The following is a 14555-nucleotide window of genomic DNA, read 5'->3' as shown; positions in this document are numbered from 1 at the left end:
AACTGAGTGTTTCTCACTCCTTAAGAGTTCTATGGTCTCACCACTGAGCCTTGTGAAAGCATCCCTAAGATTCCCTAAGCAGGAAGGAAACCCCTGGAAGGTAGTTATCATCTCTTCTCAGGTCAGACCCTGGTTACTTCTTCATTCCCTTTTCAGACTTCAGCAAGCAGATAGGGTCTGGAGAGAGAACCTTGGGGCTGGAGTCAGGAGACATGCTTCCACACTGTCTGGCTATATGCCATTGGAAAAATCTCCACCTCTCTAATTTTCCTTGACATTGGAATACTAGAGGATCTGAGGACATTCAACTTGTTAACCCCTTCCCTCATCTCCATCCCTGATCTCTGCTTGTTCTAGTGACCTCCATTTAGTGCCATTCTTATTCCATCCTCCCCTTTCAGGAAGCAGGTTACCTGGTGGGCCACAGGGGTGGAGCAGGGAAATCCAGGCAGGGTTGGGGGGGACAGAAGGGGTCAGGCGGGGAGCCTGGGATGAATCTTTCAGACCCACAAGTGCCTCAGCTGCCTCCCGCTGCAGCTGCCGCTCTGAGGGGGCAGATGTCCAGGCCAGGCGAGAGGCTCCAGGGGCCTGCAAAGGAAAGGGAAAAAAGCAGACTGGGAATCCCCACTTCTGCCCACCCTGCAGGTGTTCCTCTGCCCCTGGTTCTTTTACAGTTCCTTGCTTTTTCCTTCCCCAGGCTCAACCTCCTCCCTGGGTCTTGGATGCCATTTCTTTCCCAGGACCTGTGGCTGTAGCAGAAGAGAGTCTGGGGTGCCACAGGACTGGAGTATCAGAGTCGAGCATCTAGAAACAAGGAGAGATGCCAGGTCATATCAGTCACATAAACAGACATATATACATTTTGATCTGGGAAGCTGAGAGGCTGCTGGGCCACTGGACTTTATGGGCCTGGTTAAATCCTGTTTACTGTCTTAGCCTCCTTTGTTTTCCATAAAATGAAAATTCCTGTCAGTTTTTCCTGCCCAGATTATAGGAAATCATTGGTGTCAGTTTTAAAAAATGGACAAAATACATAGAGGGACTGAGATTATGTCCCTGCCCTACCAGATTCTGGTTTCTCTCCCCCAGTTCCCCTATCCCACCTTCAAGAAGCTTTCTCTAATGACCTCTGGCCTCTTTCCTTGGCCTCTAAGGTTCTTGTCATGGTGGCCTTCCATTTTGCAGGCAATCCTAATTCATCTTATCTGTTTAAGAGGATTTCATAGCTATTTGTTCAAGGTTTTGGGACCTGGGCTAGGTATATTACATACATTATTGTTAATTATTATGACAACTGAAAGTAATAGCATATCTTATTTGCCAATAGAAAAACAGGCTCAGAAAAATATGGACATTTATTCCAAGGTTCACAGCTAAGAAATACTAGAGTTAGGAGAACTCTGCCTCACCTATTAGCCTGAGACCTTTCTTTTTTTTTTTAATATTTTTTAGTTGTCAATGAACCTTTGTTTTATTTATTGATACATGGTGCTGAGAATCGAACCCAGTGCCTCACACATGCTAGGCAAGCGCTCTGCTACTGAGCCCCAGCCCCAGCCTGAGACCTTTCCTTTTTTATCATCCATCACAGAGTCAGGCTCAGAATAAATATACATCCTTCTTTCTCTACTCACGTGTGGGGCAGGCCAGGGGGCCCTTGGGGCTCTCCAGAAAGAGGAGCTGTCAGTACTGAGCGAGATCCTGGGAAGGTTGGGAGGGACCCGTGGGTGGGCAGCCGGAGGGAGGTGCCAGGGTCAAAGCCTAAGGTGGGTAAGAAAATGCAGAGCTCTTCATTTTCTGATAGTGGCAAACTGGCACACAAGTATCTGTTGAATGAATGTTGAACTATCTTCCTACCAGGGCAGGGATGTAGAGGGACAGCAGGTTCTTGGCATAGCAAGCGGCATACCACTGGAGGTGGCATGGAGAGGCCTGGAGGCAGCCAGTGCCCTGGTCCCCAAGGGCCAGGAGGCACTGGAGTCCAGGGTAAAGGCAAGGCTTCTGGGGGACGGCTGAGCAGCAGAGGCCCACAGGAGTTCTCCTGAAAGGGCAGAGGGCATAGGTTAGAGTTAGGTACAAGGCTGGAGAAGGAATGGGTATATTCTGGGATGGTTGTAGGACCCCTAAATGGTGGTGGGGCACTTAAAAGTCCAGTACTGTCATTTTGCCCACAAAAGTGACTTGCCCATGATTACCCAGTAAGTTAGGGTAGGGGCTAGTATCAGGTGTTGAGGGCACAGAGGAAGAAGTCTCTGCAGGACTTAGGCTGGGAGCTACTCTCTCAGGGCACAGGCTTTCCTTACCTTCCCAGGAGGTGTCAGTGCCAGTGGGACTGCCCCATGGGGGCTCTGAGGCTGGGGTGCTATGTTCTCCTTTCCAGCTGTGAGGGACCAGAGAGCTCTAGTGAGTCTTTTCTTTTGACCTCTGTTTTATCCCAGCCCCATCTGAGTTCATATGTCCCTCTGACCATGTTCTACCTGCAGATCTCACTGTATCCTCACAACATTTGATCACATTTTAGTTGGGGTGACTTTGCCCAGGGTCAAATATCAATTCAGTGGCAGGACTCTCTTCTCCACTTATGCTTTCTATACCCAAATCCCTGTCCCATTCCCAGTCAGAGACACTCACAGGGGACCCCTGGTCGAGTGGCTCCTTTCTTGACACCGGTGGGAGCTTTGAGAGGGGCTGTTCCTCTCCTCATCAGTCCCTGAGCCAGATGCCTCTTTAGCTGTGCCTCTTGCTGCCTGCGCAAGGCGACCTGGGCAGCCATGACCCTTCGGCGCTCCCTAAAGTGTGTGTGGGGGTGCAAGTCAAAAGTCAGCCACCCTTTAGAGGAAGCCCATCCTCTTCCCCTCCCTTATACTCACAGGATAAGGACACATTTGTGACACTCGCAAGCCTGAAAGAGGCAGAGGCGCTTGTGGCCCTTGAGGTGGGCAGTGACACCATGGTTGCGGCAGCGGGCACAGGTTGGAGAGCGACTGACAGCTCTTCTGGGGATAAGCTCTGTGCTCTGGGGGGCTCTGGTCTCACCTCCCAGGACAGAGTCAGCAGGGCAGTGGTGTACAGCAGGTGTTTCACTGGGTTCCATGGATCTAGGGGCAGGAGTGGCAGTTCAGGATGGGCATGTGGTCCCTCCCCTAAGTAACCCTAATCTAACCCTTCTGCCTTGAAGAGGCCACACCATGATTCTCCAGCCTGACCACTCTGGACTCAGCTTTCACCTCATGACCTTTCTCATGGATCTTCCTAAGAACCCCCTGCCCTGGCCTTTCTTAGGTATGTGTTCAATGCAGACATCATTATCTTGCTCATCTACACACTTTCCCATGACAGAACTCAGTCTGAGGCATATACATGTCCTCCCAGGATCCCCCTCAATGGTATCTGCACCCCCTTTCTACAAACATCCCATTCCATCCAAGAATTCTTCCTGGCATCATTTTCAACAGTTGTCATCCTATGGCTTGCATTTATCTAATCCCTAAAAATATTTTTATGCCCTCCTCAATTCTTAGCCCCACAATACCCACAATTCAGAATTCAGTCTGCCCTTCACACTCCTCCAGTCCGATTTTGTTCTACGTTATTCTAATGAATTCCTTGCTCTTCTTTCCTTTTTCCTTTTGTTTTTGAGCAGTGCTGGGGGATAGAACCCATGGCCTCATGGATGGTAGGGAAGTCCTCTACCACTAAGCCACATTCCCACCCTGCTCCTTGCCCTACTTTCAATAGTTATTTTAATTCACGCATTCCTTCACTGGACAGGTTACTGAGTTCCAGCCATGTGCGAGGCCCTGATCAACACCAAAATTCTTCAACTGATGGCGTCAATTTCTCCACTGCATCTAGAAGGCATCCAGTCTTTCAGGCGAACCTGTGCAGTGGTGGCTGCACCCAGTGCTTAAGCCCCTGTACCCACTAATAACAATTAATCTCATGCATCCTCCCCTCCTTATGCAACCTTATCTCTCATGCAACCCCTTCCAGCAGCCATCCCCCCAAACACTGGACTTGTGGCTCCGCCCTGCTCCAGCGTCCCTGGGAGGGGGCAGGGCACGAGAATGAGCCCAGGGGCCCGCGGGGTGGGGGAAGGGAGAAGAGAGGCACGAGGAGCGCGAGGGGAAGGGCGAGAGGATGCCTGTGGGGAGATCCAGTGCCAAGTGAGAGGGAGCAGAAGGAACAGGGAGGGGGGGTCGTGTTCGCGCCCCGGTCCGTGGTTACCACAGCCGCGAGAGCAGAGTCAGACTCAGACAGAAGGTGACCAAGGGAAAGGACGAGAAAGTGGCTAGAGGAACGGCTGCGCTCGCGCTGGTTTTCCCGCCCCTTATCACAAGGGCCAATGAGCTTCAAGCACCGCCTACTGCTGTTCAGGCCGGTGGCCAATGTGCTTCGAGATCCGTACGTTGATGGCCCGCCCCTTCCCTCCTGCCCACTTCTCCGCGCGCCAGACCATCAGGCCAGCCAATAGCGCGTCGAGCTGAGTCTTGCCCTTCCCCCCATGGCCTGCCTTCTTAGATTGTTCTTCCTCTTTTGGAGAAGGTGACCAATGGGGCGTCGAATACTGCCTCCCGGACCGAGGTTGGCCCACCCCCCGCCCCCAGGAACGGTAGGCTCGGCCCCGCCCCCAGGCGTTGACCAGACTGTGGGCGCATGCGCAGTCTCATTTCTGGCCTGCGCTCCGGGCTTTGCCTTCGCTGCTGATCCTCGCTGCGTGAACTTGCTTGTTCTTTTTCACTTCTCTTCCGGTTTCCCAACTCCGAATCTATGCTTTGCCTCTGATGCATTTCCCCAACCTGTGATTTCCCTTTTTCCTTCCAGGGTCTCATCTTCTCAAGTTGAACCCCTTGTCTCTCTGTCTGACCTTCTTTCTGTTTGTTCAACTTGCTGCTTTTTGGACCCATTTTCTTCTGGTTATTTATTCCCTGATAACCTGCGTCCCTTTCTTGCATTCTTTGCCTCCAGAGACGCGTCTGTACTTTTTCTTCGAGGCCCTCTGCCCTCTGCATGCCTCTAGGGATTTCAACTGTTCCCAGGACTCTTAATGGTAGCCTTCCCCGCGTTTCCCTAACACCCATTTCACACTTTCCTTCCCCATCCTCTCTGTATGATCCCCTTTTCTCTGTCCATCCCACCCTGTCTCCTTTTCTTTCGTTCACTGTTTTGAGTGCCTCACTCCTCATTTCCTGCCTTTTTGCTGTGCTGTCCCTGCTGGTCCTTTGTCTCCCTGCAGGGTTCCAGTCCATCAGGTTGCTTCTCCTCTCTGTAGGTTTGTTTTTTCGTAGGGGTATCATCCCCTCTGACCACTCCATCCTTTGTTCTTTCTGGGTTTCATTTCAAGTCTGTTCTGACTGTATCTCCACTTGTGCTTAGGTTGTTCTATTCTGTCGTTTTGCTTCAAGGGCTGGTCTGTGCGATTTTCTCTGGTTGGAATAACACCTCTATGTAATCCTTTATTAGCCTTCATTTCCCCTTCCCATGTCCCTTCTTTTCTGTGGACCTTAGCCTCTTTTCTGCAGTATTCTGGGCCACAAACCCTGCGGATCTGTGGCATTCCAGGCTTGAAAAGTGACCTCCAGCTGGACTGCTGTGCAGGGAGCCATATTAGATAAAATTGAAAGGTTGTTTGGGGTCAACTTGGGGGTGGTGAGGTGGGGGAAGGCTTGAATGCCAGCTAAACAACTTGAATTGGATCCTCTAAATGGAGAAGGGAGAGAGGAACCAACATTTATAGAGTTCAGCATTTGCCTGTACTTTATATTAATAATCTTATTAATCTTCACAATGATCCTGTAAGATATATTATTAATACATTTTATTAATGAAAAAGCAGACTCAAGAGTTCAACAAATTGTGGAAGATCGCGTAGCTGGTAAGCGGCAGGATAAAGATTCCAGCTTTGGTCTCTCTTTGCGTGCAAGACCTATGAACTTCATACCCCATCCTACATTGTTTTAGTTATTTCCACTAATCCTTCTTCCCCCTTTCATTCCCTAACCTTCCTATATGCAGTCATTCTAAGGTGCTTAATGTGTATCTTTTGGTTTGTGTGGATTGTCCCAAAATTGTGTAGAGATTTTTGCATATTTTCAAATTTATGCCCATGGTATTATTATTTACTACTTAAAATAATCACATCTGTACTTTTATGACCCATGCACATACACAAGTGTACATCTAATCAGTTGCATCTAACTGCCATGATATTGTGTGGTGTATATCCCTTCATGTTGTGTGTTCAGTTGGTCTCAGGAAGGGATGTGCCTATTGCCTCTGCTTACCCATCACAATAATGCTTGTATCCTCAAAAACCTAAGGGTGGAAATTTTTGTATCGAGGATATACCAGAAGTGCATATTTACATACTTAATTTGATTAAATATCGTCAGACTTCCTTCTGCAATGCTGTGTTGGGCCTGAGACACTGATCAGAACTCTCAACTCCTCTGTTCCTCAGGATCTGGAAAAGAACCCTATCCACCATCCCACCAACCATCACATGAACAGCAGTGCACAAGGACCCCTTTATCCCCACATTGCTGCCAAAACTTGTCTGTTTCCAGCTTCCTGATTATAGTCAGTCCAAGAGATGTACAGTTTGAGGAGGCTGCATTTCTCTGATTATTGCTAGGTGTGTTTGTTAGCCTTTCTTGCTTGCTTGTCGGAGGACTGCCTCTACATATACTTGGTCCATTTTCCTACAGGGGTGCTGTCTTTTTCTGGTTGATTTTCAGGAGGTCCTTGGCTATTCCTCCAGCCCCCCTTATTGGGGATTGAACCCAGGGCCATAAGTGTGCTAGGCAAGTGCTGTATCACTGAGCTGCACTCCCAGTGCTGCATTATGTATATTCTTATGCTAATTTTGGCATTTTCTATTACTTTAAAAGTTTATTCACTGCATCTGGGTTTTCAAATTTATCAATGTAGAGTTGTTAATGATACTTTTATTATTTATAAAACATCTGCTGTCACTTCCCATTTTTCATTCTTATTTTATTTGCATCTTTTCTCTTGAGTACATTTGCCAGATAATTATATTATTAATCTTTTCAAAGAATGAACATTAGGGTTTTTTTAATAATAATGTGTGTTGTTGTTTACTGTTTCATTGATTTCTGCCATCCTTTTTATTTCTATTCTTATTTTGGGAGTGTGTGCTTCATTTTTCCTTATACAACCTCTTGAGCTAATTCATGAACATATTTATTTTTCAATGTTTCTTTTTTCCTGATAAATTTATTTAAAAATATAGGTTTACTTGTAAATACTATTGTATCCTAAAATTTGGTATGTTGTTTTTTTTAAAAAAAAAAAACACCCAAATCTCTCAATTGTGAAATGATTATTGGCTCATAGAAAGTTGCGAAAATAATACATGAAGTACCTTGAACCCTTCCTCTAGCTTCTCCGTGGGGACATGTTATATAACTATAGCATATGAGTGAGAAATAGAAATTGGTACAATACTCTTAACTAGTCTACAGATGTTATTGAGTTTTCAGTGGATTTGGCATGTACTCGTGTGTGGTATGCATTATAATATTATTCAGTCATAAATATTTTCTAGTTTCTTTATTGAGCCAAGTGGTGTGTAGTAGTCTTTTGATTGACTTCCACTCATAGGAATTGTGAGCATCCATTTGTTTTTCTGCTGTCATTGTGTCTGACTGGAGAACAGCCTGTGCAATAGTGGTCCTTCAGATCCGACCAAGGCTAGTGGGAGGACCTAAGTGGGAGAATTAGAGCTGTGCTTTGAGAAGCTGATGTGGTGGGAATGGGTTAGATTGGAGGGAAGACCATGGAAATGGGGAGGCTGTGTTCCTGAAGTCCTCAAGTAGCTGATGCAGTCAACTTTCTGCTCCAGAAACAGTGACCCAGAAGTGGGTGAACAGAAAATTTAGGGACTGCCAAGAACTGAATTTGGAACCCACGCTGAAATTGGTTTCAGACTGACTTTTAGCATACAGGACACAGGACCATGGGACCCCAGCATTTGAGACCTGTGCATCTGCTCTGCCTCCTAGGGGCCATCTCTTCTCTACCTTGTATGTCTTTGGGGGGCTGAATGCTATTAAGACCTCAAAAGGTGGGAGGCTGGATTCATGTCATTTGGGGAAGGAGGGCTGGGTATCTAGGTCCAAGGCTGAATTCTTGGTTGGAACTCAGGGCCTGAGAAGGTGATGTGGGGCAGATGCCTGGAAGTTCATTCTCTTTTTAGGGGCTGATACTCTTTTGTGCTATGAAGCAAGAGCCTCAGCATTCAGAGCTGTTACCTTCCATAACTGGAGGTGGTTTCTGATGAGGAGCATGGTGTGTAAGCTGAGAGAAGGCTGTGAGGAGACACTAGTGCTCATTGAGTCAGGTGAAGTGGGGTGGGTTTAATAATCTCCTTCTGCTCACTCTTCTACCCCTAGCTCCACTCCCAGCACTCAGGACTAGAGTTCCAGATATTGACGTCATTGTATGTTTGGGAATATGTCAGGACACTGGCAAGAGCAGTGATGGTCCCAGCTGTTTATAGTGTGGGCTGATTAACAGCACAAAATGGAGATGGGCAGATCTTGGAGGAGGGGGAAATATGGGGTAGAGAAAGGGATGGGACACAGGGAAGAGCAGAGGGACCCCTGTAGGGAGAAGGTTAAAGAGACAAAGATGGAGACCTCAGCATCTGAGCCTCATGCAGCTGCAGTGAGTGAACATGGGGAAGAAGCAAAGGTGTCGGGGTGGGCAGAGGGCACAGAAAGCACAGGGATGAGGGAGAAGGGTGGACTTTGGTGAGGCCAATGACACTGATCAGAACTCTCTAATCCTCTGCTCCTCAGGGACCAGAAGGGGAGTTGTGGGGTTTAAAGGCTGCACTTCAAGCTTATCTTATCATCAGCAAGTCTCCTACCTTGTTTCACCTCCTGGAGTGTCCATTGCCTCCTATAGTCACGTTTGCCGGACCTTTCTCTGCAATAACCTCACCAACTTGCAGCCTTTTCTGAGGCTCAAGGCCAAATCTGCTAAGTCTACCTCAAGTTCTTCAAATACTTGCCCAACGTGTGTGGGCAGGCACAATGAGGAGTGTCTTCCAAATTTTGTCTCCACTGAGACTTGTCCCTCTGTTGCCCATAGCTGTTTCAGTTCCACCTTCAAATTTCAGGCAGGTGAGAGGAGAGGAACTTTGTTTATCAAATGCTTGCTGTATGCCAGGTGCTGTTAATGACTTAAAACAAACCTCTGAGAGAGGCTGATGGGGTCTGGAGATGGGATTCTGGGTAGAGGGGACCAGTCACAAGAATTCCAAGGAGGAAGGGGTAAGGTGCCTGGTGGGTTAGTCTTTGGTGGGAAAAGGAGGTGTCCTGGTTTGTGAGGAGCTTCTGGATAATGGCTCTCTTGAAACGTCCCTGAATCTTCCCTTTCTTCCTTATAGGGACGCTCAATACCACCTTCCTCATCTTGGGCTGTGCTCGTAAATATCAGAATCTCTTATCAGATTTTCATCATATTGGAAGTATCAAAGTGACTGAGGTCCTCAACATCATACAGAAGTCCCAGACTGTTGGTGCGGGGCCCTCTAGTCAAGATCCTTCTTGGGGCATTCTCTTAGGCCTCCTGCTTGTCTTCAGGTACTGACCATCCAGCTGTATCAACACCCAGACCCCTTTGATTAACCAAATAAAGTTGTGGAGTTACCCTTCTGCTTTGTCCTGTGGTCCATGAGAGTATGGAGATGTGGAAGGTATGAGGAGAGCCAGCTATGTCTAGGGAGCGGACAGGTTGGCCTGATAAAATGGCGTGTCATGCCCAGTTGCCGGGGGAACATTTTTCTGGAATAAAGGGAAAATAAGGACATTCTTTGATGAAGAAAATTATTACTGTCTTTAACGAATAGCTAAAAGGCCAGGTTCAGTGGTATATGCCTGTAATTCTAGTGATTTAGGAGGCCAAGGTAGGAGGATGTCAAATTTGAGGCCAGCCTGGGTGACTTAGTGAGACCCTGTCTCAAAAAAAAAAAAAACTGGGGACATAGCTCAGTGATAAAGAGCCCCTACCAGTTTCAACCCCTAGGTACCAAAATAAATAAATACATAAAAAATAACAGAAGACTGAAAACTTCAGAAGGAAAAAGAACAAGAGAATGGGTAAAAATAGAATTAATCATAATATACTGTCCTTTATCCATGAGTTTCTTAGGTCATTGTATTATTGATAAAAAAATTACAGTAATATCTAATACGGTGCTGAATACATGCAGTGGAAAAAAATTAAGAATTGTTGAACATTTTCTCATTAATTTATAATAGCTTTGGGTTGGGGTTACAGCTCAGTGGTAAAGTGCTTGCTTAGAATGAGTGAGGTCCTGGGTTTGATTCTCAGCACCACATAAAAACAAATAAATGAAATAAAGGTTAAATTTTTTAAAAAAATTATAATAGCTTTATTGAGCTATAACACACATGCCATAAAAGCCACCTATTTTAAGTGTCTAACTCAATGGTTTTAGGTATCCATAGAATTGTACACCACTACTAACATCCATTTTAAAAGTTTTATCAACTCCACAAGAAACTCTATATTCATTAGCAGTCACTCTCCCATTTCCCCCCAAATCCCATAATCCTAGAAAACCGCTAGTGTTTTCTGTCATATATATTTGCCTATTCTGGAAATATTAATCACATATAATTGAATCATATTAATCACATTAATCATATAATCTAATATAATTGTGAGAGGTTCTTGTGGTCCATCTGGTGAGTCCAGGTAGTCACAAGGTCCTTTCTTTGTAAGTGAGAGAGGGAGGCAGGACAGACAGAAGAAGCCAGAGGTGTGGGGCAGAAGCAGAGCAGACAGCCTTCAGGGGCCACTTGCTTTCTTCAAAGATGGAGTCGGGCCCACAGGCCAGGGAAGCTAGAAGCTGGAAAAGGTGAGGAAACTGATTCCCGTGGAGCCAACAGAAGAATGCTGCTAATGGACACCTTGGTATCTGCTGTTCGGAGCCACTGTGTGGGAGTTAGTCTGTACCAAGAGCACCAGGACACCAAGGCGAGAGCAGTCACCGTGTGTGACGTGATGCTGTGTTCATGCAGAGGAGCCTCACTAGAGATGAGTCAGGCTGGACACTCCGAGGGTCTCTTCCTACTTCTCATCTCAGCACAGACAGTTCTTGGCATTAGGAGAGTGTCCCTGAGCTTTAGTACATTGACCTCTTAATATCCAGAAAAGTGATGGCCTGATCCAAGTGAACCTACAGGAAAACGTCACGCTTCCCAGTCTTCAGGGAAGGAGTCAGAGCAGTGGTCCAAGTATGTGGAAGAGACTGCAGTGGACATTCTGGGCCCCAGGTCAGGGAGGAGACCCTTTGTCCCATCACCATGGAATCTGGAGAGCCCCATGTGGGGAGCCCTGAGCCTCTGCCCTGGGTGCTGGAGTGTGCAGAGGAGACACCAGGCAGGGAAGGTGATGGGAGGGCAGGGCTGGAGCCTCGGGCAATGCCTGAGGCCCTTGTTCAGGGCCTGAGTTTGGGTCTGGCCCTGTCCCCTGATTACTCTGACAGTCCCATGTCCCAGAAGAAGCGAAGATGTCCTGAGTACTGGCCTTTGAGTAGGAAAGAAATCAGTGGCCACAGTCAGCCACCATGGGTCCCTGGAGTGTGAGGGCCACTGAGTGCTCTGCTGGCTGCAGGGCCTTGGGACCTTCACCCTTCCCTGTGGACAGATCTGACCTTTGCCCTGGCTCCCACCTCCCAGCTCCTGTCTCCCAGGAAGAGGAACCCTGTGGGAGCAACTTAGAGACCATGATTCCCCTGCGTGACACAGGAGAGAGCTGACCTGGAACTTGAGGAGAGTGTCTGCCAAGAGACGTTCCCATATGAACCAAAAGAGCAAAGGAGGGAAGGGGGTCTTTATTCAGCGCCTTTCCAGGTGACCTATAGGGGCCCTTCCCTCTCCCTGGAGCCCCTGCTCCTGGGCACGGGCAGCCTAGTTCTGGCCATTCAGAGCCCAGGGCAGCCTGTCTGGGTCTCCAGAAACCCAGGGAACCCCACCTCCTCCAGGTGCCAGAGTCTCCCAGGGCTCAGGCGCCACCATAGAGGGTCTGGGGTTCTAGTGGGACCCTCCCTCAGCCCATATGCAGCATTGTCTGGTGGGAACTAAGAATCCACATGAGCTTGGCTATGGACCCAGCAGTAGCTGTCCACGTCAGGGTTTAGTAATTCCTGAAAAAAACAAGAGTCCTCTGACCCTGTGTCCTTCTGAGAACAGGGATCAGAGACTCCTAGGCCCTAGCCCCCCTGGGACTGCTCTGTGCCTGCCCCTGGCTGGGCTCAGTGGCTCCTGTTCCCAGGCCCCTCCCTCCCCTGCTCACCACCCTGATCCTGTTTTGGCTGCTGTTTCCTGGAAATCTCAGGAAGGTGTGGGGAGGGGCAGCTCCTGGGTCCCCGCTGGACAGTGGGCCAAAATATTTCTCACCTACACTCACCTGGTAGATGGGAACAGCATCTCTGAGGCTAGGGACAAGGGCCTGGGCGGGGGAGGGAGAATGGACATCAGGGTCAGTGAGGGACAATCATCAAGGCTGAGACTCCAGTGAGCAGGTGCTGGATGGTACCTGGAATGTTCTGGTCTCTGACTGTTATGTTTCTTGTCAGGTCAGCAGCGGTGACTTAGATTAAAGCAGCCCGCGCCGGAAAGAAACATCAATCAGGCACCGATGGAAACGCCTGTCAATCAGCAGAACCCCCTGGCCAATCCTGGATCTCAGCCAGCTCCCCTGACCAACTCCAGCGGGACAAGGGACCCTAAAAATCCCTTTTCCTGTCCCAAGCCCTTCCCTTCCTGCCATGAGCCCTGTAAAATCCCAGTCCGGTGGAGCTCCCACGCGCTTTCTCCTCAGCCCCTCCTCCTGTCCACTCTGTCGGTCTGATGGAGTTCAGCCTGGGAGCGAGTCTCAATAAAGCCTTGTTTGGTGGCCTTTTTAAATCTGCCTCCTTTGGTTGCTGCCCGCCTTGCCCGATCTTACATTTCTCACGACTAAAACACTCAAGGTCACTCCAGGTGTCCTGGGCTGCATGAAATAATCACACAGAGACAGAGATACCTTTTTCTTTGGGTCCTGTGATGGTTCCTCTGACCTTAGGGGTCCGTGGGAAGAGAGAGAGGAGGAGCACGTGCTGACCCCTTTTATTGGGGAGAAGCCATTCAAATGAGGCAAGGGGTCAGGTGTCAGGGGCTGAGTCTAGCTTCCTGACGTCTGCTGTCAGCAGGTTGACTGACACCTAGGAAGGCCATACCCAAAGGCAGAGCAAGAGAAGGGGACACAAAAAGGGAGTTTCCATGGAACATTCTATCCCAAACAGGGCAAAGGGGTAGGATTACAAAAGAATAGGTTGAGTGTCACTCAACCCCAGGGGTATGCCTACTCAGAAGACTGGCCTTGCTATCCGAGTGGGGTAGGGGGTGGGGGGAGACCGAGTCATGAGTCATGGCACTACCGCATCAGAGTACAATGATCTTTAGATCCCAGTGGTGCATCAGGACTGGAAGCTGTGGTAACTCAATGCAGCTCCCCACGTCTGAGAGGACAGAGCTTACTTCCCTGTGTCTGCTTTAGTCCCTTCTTCTCAGGAGTTACCAGCTCTGGGTCCTGAGCACTGACGTCCACTTCTGGACAGACACCCCAGTTTCTGTCCAGACTCTGCTCCCCCCATCATTAACCCAGGGCCACTGACAGCCGCTCCCAGCATCCACTCTGCACCTGGTAGCCTCTAGGACTCCCCTGAACATATGGAGGAAAGCAGGGTGGGCTCAGGACACAGTTATGAGTGGCCAAGCCACTGGCCAGGGCCAGACTAACCTTGTCCTGGTCCAACATGAGGGGGTGCTGTTTGTGCTGTGTTGGGATTGAAAGTGCCTCTACCCTGAGCCAGCACAGCTGGGTCCCCTGTATGGAGGGTTGTTGGGGGTCTTGACAGGGAGGTGAAGCAGTGTCCCTGCCGTGAGCGTCCAGGTGTCTGTGCCAATGTCTGAGGCTGGTGGCTGCAGACAGTGTCCACTGCTCTAGTTGCCTTTCTATTTGGAGAGTGGCCCTGACAGAGCTGTTCACACTGATTTTCAAAATACAATGGCCCCTGGTGAGTAACATAGTAAAGAGAACCCCTGAGCTTCCCATCCCCCTTATCAGCTCCAGGTCACTCAGAGTTTCCTGTTGGTGAGCTTCTGTCTGTCTTCTGTGTTCTGTTCCCATCGGGTTCCCCATGAAGCCCTGTGTCCCCTGTGAGGGTCATGTCCTCCCCAGAGGGCACCAGCAAGACTGTGCTCCACCTCCCACCCTCTTTCAGGGAACTGTCCCCTCTTACCTGCCAGCAGGACCCCCTGCCAGGGGATGCCCCCTCTGCAGGGACAGGCTGAGGGGGGCTGCATGGTCCCTCTGCTCTGTCCCCTCTGTGGAAGGAGCTTCACTGAGACCCGCTGGGAAGCCCAGGTCCAGGCCACTCAGCCCTGCTGCCTGCTCCTCTCTGAGCTCAGCCTCCTCCCAGGGCAGGAGCACTTTCCTGGGTCACAGGGCTG

At 49.0% G+C, this 14555-nt stretch overlaps 2 protein-coding genes and 1 long non-coding RNA gene across 11 annotated transcripts in view; 1 reads left to right on the top strand and 2 right to left on the bottom strand.

Annotated features, from left to right (window-relative positions):
* Window positions 1-12968, top strand: part of Lypd4 (LY6/PLAUR domain containing 4) — a 21216-nt gene extending 8248 nt beyond the window's left edge. Inside the window, exons 3-9 of one of the 6 annotated variants that reach the window (XR_006854167.2) lie at window positions 7868-8048; window positions 8222-8365; window positions 8826-9152; window positions 9419-9614; window positions 10796-10915; window positions 11739-11912; window positions 12638-12968. Coding sequence is in view for 1 of the 6 variants with exons in the window: in XM_046455458.2 (XP_046311414.1) it covers window positions 7982-8048; window positions 8222-8365; window positions 8826-9152; window positions 9419-9614; window positions 10796-10915; window positions 12638-12656 (873 nt within the window). In the remaining 5 variants the exon portion in view is untranslated. Of the gene's footprint in view, window positions 1-7293; window positions 8049-8221; window positions 8366-8825; window positions 9153-9418; window positions 9615-10795; window positions 10916-11738; window positions 11913-12637 lie in introns of those variants that run through there. The other 5 variants (XR_006854168.2, XR_006854169.2, XR_009227921.1 and 2 more) reach the window with 5 other exon arrangements.
* Dmrtc2 (DMRT like family C2) overlaps window positions 1-14555 on the bottom strand; it is a 15505-nt gene extending 950 nt beyond the window's left edge. Inside the window, exons 1-9 of one of the 4 annotated variants that reach the window (XM_046455453.2) lie at window positions 14345-14550; window positions 9682-9815; window positions 2871-3098; window positions 2632-2789; window positions 2304-2380; window positions 1858-2041; window positions 1635-1761; window positions 744-804; window positions 414-588 (exon numbers count right to left, since the gene is read on the bottom strand). In XM_046455453.2, the coding sequence (XP_046311409.1) occupies window positions 414-588; window positions 744-804; window positions 1635-1761; window positions 1858-2041; window positions 2304-2380; window positions 2632-2789; window positions 2871-3094 (1006 nt within the window). In that variant the 5' untranslated portion in view covers window positions 3095-3098; window positions 9682-9815; window positions 14345-14550. Of the gene's footprint in view, window positions 1-413; window positions 589-743; window positions 805-1634; window positions 1762-1857; window positions 2042-2303; window positions 2381-2631; window positions 2790-2870; window positions 3099-8896; window positions 9010-9681; window positions 9816-14344 lie in introns of those variants that run through there. The other 3 variants (XM_046455454.2, XM_058582991.1, XM_046455456.2) reach the window with 3 other exon arrangements.
* LOC124100129 (uncharacterized) lies at window positions 10792-12641 on the bottom strand. Its single transcript, XR_006854172.2, has 2 exons — window positions 12469-12641; window positions 10792-12205 (listed from the first exon to the last, which is right to left on the bottom strand). It is a non-coding gene; the product is annotated as an uncharacterized LOC124100129 (long non-coding RNA).

Source organism: Marmota monax, unplaced genomic scaffold (genome assembly GCF_021218885.2).
Source record: "Marmota monax isolate L192 unplaced genomic scaffold, Marmota_monax_Labrador192_F-V1.1 WCK01_AAM20220418_F8-fsc00149, whole genome shotgun sequence".
Taxonomy (NCBI): Eukaryota; Metazoa; Chordata; class Mammalia; order Rodentia; family Sciuridae; genus Marmota; species Marmota monax.
The sequence above is the reverse complement of the archived record's forward strand: the minus strand, read 5'-3'. Positions and strand labels throughout refer to the sequence as shown.